Raw genomic sequence first — 18,040 nt, forward strand, 5'->3', positions numbered from 1 at the left:
TTTAGAAATCATCAGAAGTTATATATCACTTGAAAACATAAAATCTCAAAATTTATCCTTCAAAACCCATTTTAAAATCAGACATTGCATTACCATGTAAATGGCACATCAAAATCATGTTACAAAATGTTTTCAGTCATGAAATATAAAAATTTAGGTTTGTATCATGCACATTCAAGTCTATCTTCAAAAACGTGATCGACAGTTATCAGGTTAAAAAAAAAAGTTAATTACTTAACTTTGTTTGCCAAAAAAAAAAAACATATCATATTTATAACTTGAACAAGGAGCTGTGCAGCATGTTCTGAAAGAAAGGGCCTGCTCTTTTTGATGTTGAATAAAGCACATCTGCAGTTTTAGCAATGTCAGCTGATCATAACTCCACGATTGCTTGCTGTTTGTGAAGGAGTTATGGTTGATGTGTCGTACTGGATGGTGAAATTGTGTTGAAAAAACATAACATCATCAATTATTAAACACAGCAGCACCCCATCAGTAAACCTAAAACAACATCTCCCCATCTACAGTATAACTAGCTAACTGAGGCATACTGGAATATAGCAAGGACCCCAAAGGTAGGCTAAGGTAAGGTTAAGAGATTAAGTTTATGAAACAGAAGCTTATTATTATAACAGGAAGTTTCTCTTTGTTCCCACAGCTCTCTGCCCCGCAGCACTCGTCACAAACGTGTTCTGTTTCTCCAAGGAAAATTAAACAAAGCACTAGCAACAGCTTTACACGTCTCCTTAGAAACACTCAGTGAGGTGTAGCATAAACGAATCTCTACAGACCCTCAGATTTACACAACAAAACTCTTCCTTTTATATCCCTCGAAAGCCGGCGATTCAGCTCGGCCCTGGTTTTCTGAAGAATGGGATCAAAATTTAACTTACACCTAGATGTTTGACCTTTTGTCACTGATTCCCTCACTGGGATCTTAGCAATATGTTTACTGACTGTCTTTTATGGGCAACGGTTCACATTTGCTGAGGATGCATCTGTTACTTTAAGAGCAGCAGGTTATTATGCTAATTAATTTTGTCACATTAAAAATAGGTAACATTTTATAAGTTATAATTTGTTAACATCACTTGATGCATTAACTAACATGAACTAAATGCATATAAAGCATTTAAACATTAGTAAAAGTCAGAGTCAGAGTAGCTTGATTGTCATTTCAGCTCTATACTTAAACTTGTTAACTGTATATATACTAAATATATTGATTCATTCATTCACTTTATTTATAGAGCACTTTACAACTGCACCTGCAGACCAAAGTGCTGTACAATCAAAAATCACTTCACTTTAAAGAGGAGACCTCTATTAATTCCTGAGGAAGACTATTCCAGAGCCACGCATCGCAACCGCAAAGGCCTTGATCCCCTTTTAACTTTAAATGAGTACGAGGAGCATTAAGCAATAATTTATTATTATATCCAGGGCTTGAATTTCGGTGCGGGAATGCGGGGATTGCGCATAATTTAAACCATTCCCGCAAGGTTAGCTTTTATAGTGCGAGAAATTCCCGCACAAATATATTTGCTTCATCTCAGAGCAATTGATTAAAAAATAAATTCACAGATGCGAGAAAAAATATGTCAAATTGTCTAGTCAAATTGTCTTTTATTTTCGAATTTAATTCCTCAATCAGCGCTGGACCGGCATTTTCTGTCTCAGCGCTGAGCTCATAGACAGTAAACGGCGGAGCCCTGGCTGCTGTAGACAGACCATGTTTCACGCTGTCAATGCAGCGGTCTGCGTTGCGCTGATCTTATTCACACTATCAAGTGTAGGTGCAGCATTCTAACATTTTGAGTCAAAATGACCTGTTTGTGAAGAAATTATCCGCTTCCAAATTGTCGTTGTAATAACGAAACTGAAACATTAAAAAACATTTTGCTCTTTATGGTGTACGAGTGATAGAGCGCGGCAGCAACGAACCAACTGATCAGCTTACAGCGTCACAACATTGAATGCTCGGCCGAACAGCTGATCATAGCTGTACAGGACGCCTTTATTATTTTTCATCTCCATAAATATATCTATAAATATATCTAGTAATAAAGTTAACGCAAGGGCTAGAAATCAATTAATATTTTGCTGATCCTTCTTGTTATCATGGAGAGCGCAGTTGGTTGCATGGCAACGACAGACGCCACGAGAGTGCAAGCGCTTGTGGAAATGAGACTGCGGCGCGCGCGCCCGAGCTTTCCACTTGTTTGAGCATGTGACTGCGCGTTTCCCCTTGTTTTCTATTCATTATGCGCAGCATATTTCCCGCGCGCACAAACACGGCCACAGACAATGAATTGTTTGGTTAGCGTAGTAGTTTACATATGGACCGTTGGCTGAAGCGAAAGACAAGTTCGGATGATGCAGATCACGATCCAAAGAAAAAAGTTTTCACTGAAATGGAGAAACTCATTCAGACAGCCATGGTCATACCAGTAGCGAGTGTGTCGTGTGAACGTGGATTCAGCACACAAAACAGGATCAAAACTAAATTCAGAAATTCACTGAATAATACAAGTCTCACAAATCTAATGATCATTTCAGAGCTTGGACCTTCCCTTGAGCAGTTTGACTTCAACAGAGCCATCATCAAATGGAAAGAAATGAAGATGAGGAGACAGATGAGAAACTTATAATAAGTCACATGAAACAAAGAAATGGAAAAAAAAATTACTGAAATAGAACTGAAATGTATGAAAGACATAAATACTTATAGTTTATACTGAGTTCTTAATATCAATTTACGATATCAATATCAAAAGAAAAAAAAAAGCAAAGAATTGAACTGAACTGAAACACATTAACTGAAATAGACATTAATATATAGCATAGGCCTAGTTTAAACAGAGGTCTTAATGTCAATTTCAAGAGCATGATGTATTTTGTATAAAGTTTTTTTTTTTTTTTTTTTTTTACTGATTTGAGAACTGGAAATGCACAATTCATGCATACAAATCTGTAGATATTAATAAATGAACATGATTAAATTAGACCGATGGATCAAAAGTTATTCTCCCCCCCATAATCTTTAGATCCCCCCCATGTGACCCATGTAAGGGGGGAATTCCCCCCCAGTTTAAAAAACGAAATTCAGGCCCTGATATCTTAGAGACCTAGGCCCTTGACCAACAGCAATGAGCTCAGACACATAAGAAGGAGCCAACCCCTGCACTGCTTTAAAAACATACACCAGAGTTTTATATTTTATCCTGTAGTTCACTGGTAGCCACTTAAGAGAAGCTAAAATAGGAGAGATATGAGGACTTTTCTTAGCACCCACTAGCAGCTGCTGCATTCTCAACTGATAGCAAGCGTGAAATAGTGGTCTGGCATACAACACATTGCAATAGTTCAGACGAGACAAAACTAAGGCATTAATAACCTTCTCTAAATCCTTCCTTGACAGAAAATGCTTTAGTCGAGCAATGGATCTATATAGAATCAACTATTTAAATACAAAATAATTTACAAAACATTTTGTTGGACATGGGTTAGTTTTACTCTCAAGTGTTTTAATAATAGAACTTGACACTTTTAAGAAAATGTCTCTGAACTTTGGCTCAGTTAAACTAACCACAACACTATACCATAGCGCTTAACCTCAAACCACTGTGGCATACTGGCGTAACAACAAGCGTATGCCATTTAGGATATAGTACACTTACCATACAAAACTGTTTGCCTCTTGAAAACATCCTGACAGAACAGATGAACTTTGATCAAAAGGAAAATTTCATAATCAGTTAGCTCTTGAAATGACTGGCTCAACATGCATTTCAACAAAATGTCAACATGTGAACAATGTGAACATTAGACAGAGTTATGCAGATCTTCCCACATCGTGATGTAGACATGTGGGGGCGTGTTTACATTTACACGGATTACATTTATTACATTTACTACATTAGAACACACATTAGAACTCACATTTAAGTTTGCAGCATTTCAGAAAGTGCAGGAAATGAGTGGAGTACAAGTTTATGATCTTGCTGCACATTAACCATCTGGAATGTTTAGCTATTTAAACATTAACAAAGTCTGTTTCCGCCTCAATCAGTAACTTCAAAACACAGTTTAACATTAGAAATAGAGTCTTATTATGAGATATAAAGTAGCAGTCATGAAAGCTGCAAGATATACCCTTGTAAAATTGAAGAATACACTTCATTTTAAAATAATATACTTGTTTGAACTGAATGTGATGTTTTCATGAATTAAATGTTATTATAATTACTTTGTTATGTTATTTGTTGGTCTTTATTTCATTAATATACCAGCAAGTAGTCTTTTTTATGTATATTTTATACATTATAATTGCACATCTATCACAATTAATTAAAAAATATATTTTCTCCTATTAAATTCGGATGAGAATTAGATATTAATTATTGGACCAAAAAAACTGTACACAGAATCTAGTAGACTACAGTTTTCAACTAGATGGATGTACTGTTACTTCCTCTACAGTCAAAAACCCGGGTGTTATTTTAGACAGCAACTTGCATTCTTGTTGCAACAGCATTCTTCCACCTTAGAAACATTGCATTGATGCAGAAAAGCTAGTTCATGCATTCGTGACCTCTAGACTGGACTATTGTAATGCACTTCTAGGTGCTTCTTCAATAAACAAGCTACAGGTCGTCCAAAATACAGCAGCTGGAGTCCTTACCAGGTCAAGAAAATATGATCATATTACCCCAATTTTACAGTCTCTGCACTGGCTATTAAGTTGCGTATCAGGTACCAAATATTATCACTTACCTATAAGGCCTTAAACGGTTCAGCTCCTGTGTACCTAACTAGCCTTCTACCACGCTACAACCCATCACGCACCCTAAGGTCACAAAACGCTGGACTTTTGGTAGTTACTAGGATAGCAAAGTCCACTAAAGGAGGTAGAGCTTTTTCACATTTGGCTCCCAAACTCTGGAATAGCCTTCCTGATAATGTTCGGGGTTCAGACACACTCTCTCTGTTTAAATCTAGATTAAAACGCATCTCTTTCGACAAGCATTCGAATAATGCGTCTCTTAAATTGTGACTGCAGTTGTAGCCTCTTTCATCTTTATTTGAGCTTCTAACTTTAGCACTGTCTATTCTGATTATATTCTTAAAAAAATAAATTGCTGGATTCAATTGTCCTCATTTGTAAGTCGCATTGGATAAAAGCATCTGCTAAATGACTAAATGTAAATGTAAATATAATGATTTGTATCGTAAAAAGCGCTATACAAATAAACTTGAATTGAAATGAATTGAAAAAAAAAACTTTTTTAAATAAGAGAACTATAAATTCTAAGTGTTTAAGTTGCAATATAAATTCACTTTGTGAGATAGTGCTATAGTTAGATAAAATTGCATCTTTTTGTGGGACCTTTTTACTCTAAGGCTAAATGGACTTCAATAGCCTATTTAAAAGCTATTTTTAGTATTCAATTAGGTAAATATTGCAAACAAAAATATCGCAGTGACAATAAGAACTTGATGACAATAAAAAAGCAAATACTTTTACAACAGGGTGATCCCTAAGGATCAGATAATCTTCAGGGTCATGCATATTTGCACACTGTGGAGTGACCCAGCAAGGTCCATCCGGACAGCTGAACAACTGAAAACTCATCCGTGAGCATCCAACTGCATCCTCCTAAAAATAAAATAGTTATAAAACCTCTATGCTTTCACTTTTTCTAGGCTCTCATTATCCCTAGATGCCTGCCTGTCCTAGCTTTTACTATTCTGAATAAAAAAAAAATGGATAAATGTACACTTTCCTTAAAGCCCTGAGCTGTATTTGTTTGTATGCACCGATGAAGATGATTATCAGAGAAAAATAGTAATTTATCCCTCTTCCGAATTCAATATCTATATACAGGTAGTGTGTAACTTGTAGAAATGTGTAAAGGCTGATTTTCCAGTTTCTGTTGTGTCTCAAGCTCATTTGAGTGGGAAAGCTTTCAACATAACGTGTTTGGCACATGAACTCTATTTACAGGAGAGTTATTTTCAAGCACTCAAATCAAATAAAGGTGAACAAACAAACAAACAAACAAACCACTCACACGTTCCCCATGCATATCATCCACATACAGCCAGGCTTTTTCAAGTTTATTTTACTTGTTTTTTTGTTTTTTTTTGTAAACCTGTGATAGACAGTACTTCAAGACAACTATCTAGGCTTCAATAATCCACAATCCTGTAGAACTTCAGAAACTGCTGGTTCAAGTTTATTGGTGTAATCCCAGAGATGACTGTCTGTTATAAGGTTTGTGTTCGGTGGGAATGTGTAGTTTTTGAAGTGGTACATGCGAGCAATGTCTTTATTCACTCGGACCGTGGGCTTTCCGTTCGCAGTTTCCAGCAAGCCATGGACGGTAACCTTCTGAACCAGACGAGGATTTACTATGACCTTGTAATTGTTGAAAGCACTGGGGTTGATGGGTTCTCGTTCGATATAATTTAAAATATTTATTCCCTTTACATGCTTCCATGCTTCCACGTTGTGTTCAAGATGAAGCTTTGCAGTCATTGGGAATTGATTATTCTCAAACTCAAAGCCCACATCAGTACCGTACAGATGCTCTAGCAATGGAAACAGTTCTCTCCAGGTTTTCTCTTTGATAGGCAGAATAAATTCATCCATGTCTTGTAGAGCCAGATAGCGAGTTTGGTACATATAACGAAAAACACAGTCATTAAGTGCAGGGATTTGCCCGTAGTACTGCAGCTGACCTGGTGCTATATCGATCTTCCAGCCTTTAGACACGTTAATGTGGTTTTTAATCGTCCACGGGATGATCTCCACGAAACCGCTTTTCTCATAATAGTCCAGAACCTTCTGTGTGTCTGAATCGCAGTTGGTTTTATAAATCACCACCCTTTGAGCACCAAGCAGTCTGGACATCTCTATGGACTCGACTAACATCAACACATTCTTGTAGTCGTACATAACACAGTGACAGACTGTAAAATCATACGGGAAGGTTGTTGGAACGTCTCTGTTTCTAACAGATTGAAAGGATGTTACTCTCCCCGAGACGCCACCGGCTGTAATTGCAACATGTGTCGGTGTCAAACACCTGCTGCTGATTGGGCACGTGATAGTAGCAGCGCCGTAATCATAGTTGAAGTGGTCAGAATGAATCGAGCATTGGGCATTCGATGTCACGATCCTACCATCACAGCACATCACACAGCTGTACGTGGCCGGCTCATGTCGGAGAACAATGGCGATAGACTTTATCTGTTTCTCTCTGAGACGATGATCCAGATAAGAGCCGATCACATAAGTGTTATGATGGTCCACTTTAATCAGAGGCCCGTCCTTCACTTGAACACCACACGCATTTGGAGACGGAGGACTGGTGGATGTGTGGTGGATGTGTGTTGTTTGTTCCAATGGCAAATGAGTGCTTGGGGGAGGATTTGGTTGATCAGAGACTTTACTTTCATGGGCTTGCCCAATTTGTTTGGTAAAAGTTGCTTTAAAGTAATCTTCTAAATAAATAAAGATTATACAGAAAACCACAAATAAAATGCAAGAAAGAAAAAAAATCTTCAGAACCCAAATATTCTTCGTAGAATGCTTTGTTTTTGATCCACTTTCTAGTAGTTCATATTTCACATCCCATTTCCCTAGACAAAAGATAGAAGGAAAATGTTAAGGTTGTTTCTGTTGAAGTTGTTGGCTAAAGCAACACAACTGCTGAACATGTTATCTCAATTTCATTAAATTCAAGCCACTGACATGTATAAAAGTTTGTGTTGGGACTAACTGTTTGCAGCAACTGAAATGGGGCAGTGCATTTAAGTTCCCAGCATGCTTTGCAGAAAATTGAGAGAATATGTGTTTAAGGGGCCATATGATGCAAGTTTCCCATTCTCTTTGGAGTGTTACAAGCTCTTGGTGCATTAAGAACATCTGTAAAGTTGCAAAGACTAAATTTTCAAATCCAAAAAGATATTCTTTATCAGAGTTAACACTCTTCCATGTCGCGATGTGGGAAGATTTGCATAACGCCGCCCAAATGTTGACGCAAAGAAAGAAGGCGTAACCTCGGCTGTTGTGGAGACGTTGTTTCATTGTGAAGAAGACACACTCATTGTGTTTGGCCTTCCAAAAGAGGACACAACTGTTTATAAGGCACAACGTAAAAACACAGTACAAGTCATTATAATACGGAATTATGTCCCAACTGGATGCAACAAATGGCTTGTTTGTAATGGGTTTATTGTTTTGTCTTGTAGTTTTGCTGGGAGACGCATCTCAGGACGTTGCATTTCCGTCATATGTTTGAGGTATTCGGCCAATCACAATGCACTGGATAGCTGGCCAGTTCAGAACAATGAGCTTTGTAAAAAATTACACGTTTTGTAAAAAAATTACACGTTTCAGAAATGCGGTCTCACGGTTCATGAATGCACTGTTTCCTGCTCGTCTCAGTTTACATCATGTTGATTGTTTCATGTGGGAGCGGCCACTGTGAAACAGTGCATTCATGAACCATGACGTGGGGCATAGAGGAGAAACAATAATGTGCATTATGTGGAAAGTAATGTGTTTTTTGAACCTTAAACTGCATAAACACATTGCATTACACCAAATACACAAAATAATTTTCTTTTTAACAACATCATACGACTCCTTTACAATTATTATTTCATGCAATTTTTAAGTAAAGGAAAAGACCTGTCAGTATTCATTCTTCAGTTATGTCTTTTGTATGCACAGTTGAAAGTGTTTCAGTTTTGGGGTTTCCATTGTGTGGAAGACTACTAGATTTTGTACTTGAGTTTAATAAAACACGATGTTGCTTTGTTTCACTCAGATACTGTATGCTTCGCGATAGGGAAAAAAGATGATAGCAAGAGGGAAATAAAACATTAACATACATAGGTCAAACATAACCCATCTTGTCGCTTATTCCAAAGAAAGTACTACTGTTATTTGCACTTAGTGTAAATAGCATATATTGCTAAGAAACATGCTATTTTTGTTTACTGCAAATAAAACCTAAAAGCATCTAAAAAATAGCATCTACACTTAGTGTGAAGAGATACTGCCAATAATAAAGATTCTAACCTTATATTTGTACTATATATAGTGTTATAAATATGAAGATTGTACTGTAGCTTGAAGATCATATTGTATTGAATCTTCTATTATAAAGACACATTGTTAATAATAATAAAACACTTTAATGATGTAAAAATAAGCCATTTATGTTATGTTAGATGTGTTTTGACTACTTTTGTATGTTGTATAACTATCTCTAGATAACTCGCTGATTAATTTTGCCTGGGGCGCCCACTTAATGTAGGTTTGCCTCTGCCTTTGACATTCACTGGTCCACTTTAGCTTGATTTTGGTAAAATATAAATTATATAATGACACATGCATCACCCCATACTATTATCTGTCCATATATGAAGCCAGAATATTAACACCGTTTAATAATTTACAATATATTCATTATATAAAAACAATACAAATACAGTGTTCTTTTCCATTTCCTGAAAAAGTCTTGAACATTTTTTTGGCCAATCCAGTTTTTATTTATTTTTTTATTTTATTTTGTGCAACAGCGACCAAGTACATAGGCTACGCCACATAAATGTTTTGAACAATCAGAATAATCATCATCATATACACTGTCTCATTATTTGTTATTTTTTAGCTATGATAGTCTTTCGAAGGACAGAAACAGAACTTTAAAATCTCTCACTTTAATCTGACGAGAGGCCCTGTGTTGTCACACACTTTGCACGGCTGTCTCGGGACGGGTACGCGCCTCATGTTAACCCCAGCGCTATTTTTTCAATATTTTCTAATTTTCTAGCTTTAAAAATCAGTGTGTATGTGAGCAGTGCTTTTAAAAAAGAATATAGCTTTCTTACAATAAGTAGCCTAGCTTGCTCGAGACCGCACGCACTAACGGTGCATGCGCTTACTGTAGTTCAGCTCAGTTATAAGATATATTTATTCGATTAGTTCAGCCACTGCCGCCATGTTTTTTGTTTTTGTTATTATTTATATATTTTTTAAATCATGTAAACCATGGCCGTTGAATATTTATTCAAAAGTTGGTTTTTAAAAAAAATAATCATAACGGTTTAAAAGTAAAAGTGAAAGTAAATGTTGTTGAGCAATAGGCTGCTTTATCATATACTACAATACAACAAGGCATCCAGGCTAGAAGCGAAACGTCAGGCAAAAGATGATAAATAAAACTTAGCAGTACCTTTCGAAAACATAATAGTGTGCGACAGAACTGACGGGCGTTCATCTAAAGCAATGCTCCGAATCCGCGAAGCTCTTCAGGCATGACTTGCTTTTCACCAGAATATCCTGCACGAGTTCAAAACAGTTTCTTATCCCATCATCCAAGTTTCCATTTTCTTCTTGCTTTGCTCTTCTGTTGCCAGTTTCTATTCGGTCTTAAAGGCACACAGTGAAATAATGCTCTTATGAGTCTGATATGTGCTGATCTGGGTGCAGTGGGTTGGGTATAAATGATAGTAGGCTATGATGAAAATATATATATTTATATATATATTTTTTGCTCTCTCTCTCTGATTTAATCAAATCCCTGTAGCCAGATAAAGAGGGAGTGTTGGTCAATGTTCATGTCATTGGAAATTACTCTCTCATTGACATAGCCTGGTCCTCTGTAATTTAATAGGTGGATCACCAATCACAGAGTTGAAAGCATACAGCGGAAACATCCTCATATGGAGAAAACCTTGTGTCTTTGATTCAACCCTTCACATTCAAACACAAACAGAATAGGCAGATCTGAAGGGTTTATTTTCTAAAAAAAGATTCAGATCTTTATTGTCAGAGGTTTGTAGAGTAACCAAAAAATTGTACTCAAGTAAAAGTAAAAGTACTAGTCTGAATAGATACTTGAGTAAGAGTAAAAAACTATCGGGTAAAAAAACTACTGGAGTAGTTAGTTACTAGTTACTTTGGGTCATATACTGAATATCTATAGTCTATTCTTATATGTGGATATATAGATAAAATGTATGTATGTGCAGAGATGGGCATAAATACATGGAAATGTATTTAAAATACAAATACAAAATACTGTATGAAAAAAATGTATTTAAATACAAAAACAGTATTTTGCATTTTGAAAATACACAAAATACATGTGAAATTGAAGATTCAGTGCAGGTATACCTATTAGGCTGAAATCTATTTGGGCATATCTGCCATCCAATATTGCTGACCTAACCGTTGTTTAAAAACATTGTTTAATGTAAAGTTTATTTGTTTCTATATACATAATTAGAAAATATAAAGTATATCTAAAATAATTTTTTTTTAATTAGAAATCATTTGGCACAATTTTTTTGGTGAACAATAAAACTAAAAGTGTGGTGTATCTTTCATCATTGTCCTCACAAATGCACACCATCACTACACTAAACTGATGTAGACAGACAATGATTAACCTAATTATTTAATCTCTTGTGTAAACACAATCACAATTTGGAAATGTGTCCAGTTACATTTTCATAAAGCAACATGTTTGTAAAATTTAAAATGATTACATTTACAAAATGAGCCTGCATAGCAGAAATAATGAATAAAGTCATTGTGTTTCATACAATCGTTAATTAAAAAAAAAAAAAAAATAAATAAATAATGAATTAAAAAACATATATAACACAGTATTGTTCAATTTAGTGTTATACATATGTTATCATATTAATATGTTTTGTTCTAATGTCACAAGTCACAATTTCGAGTTTACTGGTTTTAACTTGATTATTTGGTTAGGGTTTAAGAAGTGTGCTAAAAAACTTTTCACAAGTGTCGTCAAAATGACCCACAACCTAATCAGTTCACATGTGAAGAAATCCATTTATTCACAAACTTCTCACGAGAAGATGAGTGTTTGATATAGACAGTATAAGAGATCTTTGACAAATTATTCTGCAAACTACTTCCTCTCATCGCTGCTTTTTCGTGGTTTGGAGAACGTGTCTGGTCTGAACTAGTTGATGCATGAAAACAGCACTCTAATAAAGAGGTTGACTGGCTCAAAGTATTTTGAGTATTTGGAAAATACAAAAATACTCGTCTTAAATGTATTTAAATACAAATTACATTTGATTTTTCCAAAGGCTTTAAAATACAAAATACAAAATAGTATTTTGTATTTCAAATACGTATTTTATATACATGTATCTGAAATACTGCCCATCCCTGTGTGTGTGTGTGTGTGTGTGAATGTATGTATATTTCATCGGCCTTTACTACAGTCTTCAGTGTCTCATAATTCTTCAGAAATCATTCCAATATGTTCATTTACTATCAGTTATGTTCTCTTTAGCTTTCTATTCATCAACGGGTATTTATTTCATACTCTGTGGCTTATTAAATATAAAAAATAATATTTTATTAAATGTATAAGCAGGGGAGTCATGCACTCATTATTTTTGAGGGGACACGAGTGGGGGGGGGGGGGGTCGTCATGTTTCACACAGCAGCAACAAGAGCATATTGGCAAATTATTATTAAGCATTATTTATTTTTTGTCACTTTTATTAGAAACATTCCCAGACGCATGGATTATATCATGAAATATCTCGATTCTCACCTTCATAGATTATGTTAGATAATATGCGATGGTCAAAGTAGCCTAATAATGTAATCTATTAACTGTCTGATTACTTAAGTAATAGATATGGGTGTCATGTCATAAAATATTTTTATATTTCATATGTTTATATTAAATGTGAATATAACATTGAAAGTTAATGTGATATTAAAACGTTGTAAGTTAGGCTACTAATCTTTCATTGTACAGAAAAAGAGCAAATAACATTGACATTATCAAAGAACATTTTCACTGACAGTCTAGAGTTCAATCACTCTCTAAAACTCCATTAAAATCACCGAAACTGTTAACACTGTGAAATCAAAATCTTAATTATAGATTCGTACACACATCTGCACTTTTTTTTGTTTCTGACGAGATAATTCTATATAGAATATATTAATCTGCTATTTTTTTTTAATTTTTTTTTGTGTTTTGGAAGCTGTATTCAAAATCCACTTTGCTCAGAAATCTGAGGGGCCTCACTTTGAATGGGCATGACACTTCTGTTATAAGTTACACATCCAACAAACTAATGTCATAGTGGTATCATGTACAGTAATCGAATGTATCCTAATTTATACCTGTTGAACCGTAGACTACCCAGAGAAAAGTAGTTATTGTATTGTGTTAGATGAACTTGTTTGAATCTATTGCCACATACTTACTGAAGAAAACAGTCTATAGCAGTGGGAGTAACACTTTTGGATAACTTCTCATTTATATAAACATCGAGTTCACTGTTCAGTGTTTTAGTGTAGGGAGTTCATCTCTGGAATGCTTTAGCCTCGAAAGTCTTGGCTTTCAACAAAATAACTCCGCTGATAAAGACACATCAGATCCAAGTGTCCTTCACAATTCTGTTGTGCAATAACCTTCATGGAGGAGCCTGTCTTTGTAATCATGCAGGGTTATATGACCCTAGCCCTAGCCAAGAATATAAAAATTTGCAAGAAGACAAGGGTGTTACAATGAATGGCACTGTCCAGATTTGTGTAAAGGCCACTATGAAGTAAAATGAGGGCGGTTTATGGCTAAATCAGAGATTCTATAAAGAGGAGACAGAAACCTCAGTGTCAGACTCAAACATAATCGTAAACAAAGCTTGTATTCACTTCATATAATAGTCCAGGTGATAGTCAGTGCTGGATTAATTTTAGTAAACATATTATGCCTCTTTTCACTCATAGTGATGTCGAGCTACAAGCGAGTTTGCCTGAAAACAAGCTGTCCTCTGCTCTGTACAAAATAGGTTGATCTCAATGCGCTGGCGTCTGAGAGACAAGTCCGGAGCGACCGTCTGCAGAGATTGTGAAAGGCAAAATGTTTCCAATTGAAATACTCAATCTGAGCATTACACACATACTGATATATTTAAAATGTTTATTTCTCTGTGAAAAGTAAAAGATGTGGTAGAAAAAAAGTGTACAAGCAATATGGATAACCGCACCCTGGAGAGGATTGTGAAACAAAACCCATTCAAAAATGTGGGGGAGATTCACAAAGAGTGGACTGCAGCTGGAGCCAGTGCTTCAAGAACCACCAGACGTATGCAAGACATGGGTTTAATTTCTTGTGTCACTCTTGAACAACAGACAGCGTCAGAAGCGTCTCGCTAGCCAGGACTGCTGCTGAGTGGTCCACAGTTATGTTCTCTGATGAAATTAAATTTTCCATTTCCTTTGGATATCAGGGTCCCAGAGTCTGGAGGAAGAGAGGAGAGGCACACAATCCACGTTGCTTGAGGTCCAGTGTAAAGTTTACACAGTCAGTGATGGTTTGGGGTGCCATGTCATCTGCTGGTGTTGGTCCACTGTGTTTTCTGAGGTCAAAGGTCAACACAGCTGTATACCAGGAAGTTTTAGAGCACTCCGTGCTTCCTGCTGCTGACCAAATTTATGGAGATGCAGATTTCATTTTCCAACAGGACTCTGCACCTGCACACAGTGCCAAAGCTACCAGTACCTGGTTTAAGGACCAAGGTATCCCTGATCTTAATTGGCCAGCAAACTCGCCTGACCTTAACCCCATAGAAAATCTATGGGGTATTGGAAGAGGAAGATGTGATATGCCAGACCCAATAATGCAGAGGAGCTGAAGGCCACTATCAGAGCAACCTGGTCTCTCATAACACCTGAGCAGTGCCACAGACTGATCCACTCCATGCCACGCCGCATTGCTGCAGTCATTCAGACAAAAGAGCCACAGCTAAGTATTGAGTGCTGTACATGCTCATACTTTTTTTAATGCTCATTCTTTTCAGTTGGCCAGATTTATAAAAATCCTTTCTTTGTATTGGTCTTAAGTTATATACTAAAATTTTCTGAGATACTGAATTTGGGATTTTTCTTAGTTATAATCATCAAAATGAAAAGAAATAAATATTTGAAATATATTAGTATGTGTGTAATGAATGAATATAATATACAAGTTTCACTTTTCGAATGGAATTGTTGAAATAAATCAACTTTTTGATGATATTCTAATTATATGACCAGCACCTGTATTATTACTGGCTACTTAAATATAAGTGTTTTTAATTGTTGTGCAATAAAACCATGAGGTAATGAGAGTAACCCTCGGCAAAAACTAATTGAGGAACCCTGCTATAGACACTTCTAGGGCCAGAAAGAAGACCTTCTATATAATAATAATGAAGTACACTATTTAAAATGAAGAGTCATGTACTCAAAAGTTGTTTCTGTTTCTGGAAACCTGTTTGCATTGAAATCATATTAATACATTTGAGATTTTTCTGTGTTGTAGTCTGGAACATTTCATATACATACTCACTGTATCTCTGTGTTTGAGACTTAATACTAATAATTATAATTATAATTATAATAATTGTGTGGTTGAAAACGTTGTGGCAGTAAGAGAGGCTACTATGAAGGGGGTCCTTATGTTTGCTGTTGGCCCGGGCCCCAGAGGCGGATCTAGTCTACACTGGAATTCAGTTTAGAGCAGAGTCATGTCCTCAGTTGACTTAAACTGACGCAGAACAACCTCTTATCTTCCTGCCACGAACACCAAAAATACACCCCACCCCTTCCTTCCTCTTTTCACTCTTAAAAACTTGTTATTGATGGGTGGGGGGTGGGGGTAGGGGTTTCATTTTTTGTTTTCATGATTCACAGGCGTCTATCTACAGTATTGTGTGCTGTTACTGGGGTGACATATAATAACTACTCAAAATCCTTTTTGTTTTTTGCCTCATGCTTTCATCCATGTGAAGTCTGCATATTTTTGAAAGTGACCGTATGTGCAAAGAGCCACCTTTATGAAGGTGAACTTGTCAGTTGTTTAAATATTAAACTAATTTCTATCAAATATAATTTGGTAGTAAAACATAGAGTTGCACGTTTTATTGATGCAAATGAGTAGTGATGATAAATAATTATGTTGCACAATATTTGCAAAAGCTCTTTTATCACCACAAAATTAAATAGTGCCTTCTGTTAAAGAGACTAGTGCTGGACAGATGTTTAGAAGTTGATTTTTAAAATGCAAATACATTTAAAATAAATGTCAAATAAAAATAAAGCTTGCACTTTTACAAGTCTATAAGTGTGTCCCATCACGTGATGAAAAGTTCAGAACACTCTTGTGGTCTTCATGTATGAAGTTATTTTTGATTCAAAACAACTGAACACCTGTGGCAGTGCGATTTGTAGTTGTAGAGAAAAGCCACACATGTGTATCAGTAAATTTGAAGTCACAGAGAGAAATGTTTTAAGAGTTGCAAACCTGTAGACTTTTTTTCTCTCTCACAAACACAACACAACAGTTACACCTTCTCAAATTCTTCATTGCAGGTGCACAAATCCTATTCTACAAATCACACATTTAGAAACTCGTACGCTCACATTTTTGAAACAATTGCTGCAGTGAATGTGGTGCAAAGCACATTTACACACCCGCATCAAGAAATGTGAAGTCGTGGAGAAATGTTGAACATCCGCAAATCAGTACGTGAATTGATCAAATGAGAGTTGCACACTTGTAAAATATTTTCTCAGAAATGTCTTGTATATTTTTCTAACAAAAACACAAAGTACATAACTACAGCTGCTTGAATCTGCTGCGATGAATCTCAAACACCCGTCTTTCGCTTTCAAGTGACAAGTTTCGCGCTCTCCCTTTTGCACCGAGATATTTGGTTCAAAAGTGATTTGTGCATCTGTAGAGGTAGTGGGCGGGACTATTTAGAAATTACAGAATTTCAGCCAATCAGAAGAGCTACTTTGGCTCGTTGCTGAGCATAGACTCATGGTGTCATATTCACATTGTTTTTCATGTCAAATAGTTTATCCATAATGTTAGACCATTGCTATAAAATAATAGTTTTGTGCTTAATACAGAAAAGGCACTTTTGATTTTGTTGTAAAAAAATAAAAAATAAAAATGCTAAATGATGCTTGGCTTATTTGGGCTCTGATAAATCTTTCTCTGGTAGTCCAGCATCTGTGCTCTTGCTGTTGTGAAACATGTGTCCATCTTGGAGGCTGAGGAGAAATTACTGCGAGGACCTGTCATTGACGCAAGCTACTGTAAGGATTCTATAAAGGACAAAATGTTGAAACATGACATCCTGCCATAATATATAAATAACCATTGTTTATACCACTATGCAACTTTTGCTTTTTTATTATTTTTAACAGTGAGTGGGATCACTTTGACACCAGAATAAAGAAACAATTAAAGAATAGTGGCAAGCCATAGGAGAGTCATCTACAGGAGTCATGCTGTTAAGAAATAACCAAGTCATGGTGTTAATAAATAATTTTTCTTGAACAACAATGTTGTCTCTTTCTTTTAAATGACCCTTGGAACTTTAGAAAAGGGTTAAATTGTGTTTTTCTTCTTAAAAAGCTATGTAGGACATGTTTTGTTGCTGTATGACGAGCAATTGTGAATTGTACAGCAAATATTTTCATTTAGGATCCATATGACTACACAGTGCTGTATATCTAATGGCCTGAATATGGTTAATATCTAAATATAACTTAATATAAATTCACAACATCATATATCAGTCAGTCTATACAAAACAGTTTATAAATAAATATAAAAACAGTTTATGAATAAATATAAATAATACAGTTTACAGTAGGTCATAGGTCTGCAGCCTCCTCCTACTGGACGCATGCGACTTCACATTTCTTGATGCGGGTGTGTAAATGCGTTTTGCACCACATTCACTGCAGCAATTGTTTCAAAAATGTGAGTGTACGAGTTTCTAAATGTGTGATTTGTAGACTAGGATTTGTGCACCTGCAATGAAGAATTTGAGAAGGTTTGAAGTATATGACAAGTATGGTTTATTTAAACTGCAAAGTTAAAATATAAATTAAAATTATTACAACAGATGTGAAGGGGGAGGAGATTTAAAACGTGCGTCAGATTTTCAAATGAAA

General features: G+C 35.8%; 1 protein-coding gene across 11 annotated transcripts in view; it reads right to left on the reverse strand.

Moving 5' to 3' along the window:
* Positions 1–3,506: 3,506 nt before the first annotated feature.
* The window catches only part of LOC127933795 (uncharacterized), a 26,303-nt gene continuing 11,769 nt past the window's right edge, over positions 3,507–18,040 (reverse strand). For 9 of the 11 annotated variants that reach the window (XM_052530784.1, XM_052530783.1, XM_052530785.1 and 6 more), the window contains one exon: positions 3,507–7,647. In XM_052530784.1, coding sequence (XP_052386744.1) covers positions 6,182–7,647 — 1,466 coding nt within the window. In that variant the 3' untranslated portion in view covers positions 3,507–6,181. Of the gene's footprint in view, positions 7,648–10,253; positions 10,829–17,925 lie in introns of those variants that run through there. The other 2 variants (XM_052530786.1, XR_008147567.1) reach the window with 2 other exon arrangements.

Source organism: Carassius gibelio, chromosome A18 (assembly GCF_023724105.1).
Source record: "Carassius gibelio isolate Cgi1373 ecotype wild population from Czech Republic chromosome A18, carGib1.2-hapl.c, whole genome shotgun sequence".
Lineage (NCBI taxonomy): Eukaryota > Metazoa > Chordata > Actinopteri > Cypriniformes > Cyprinidae > Carassius > Carassius gibelio.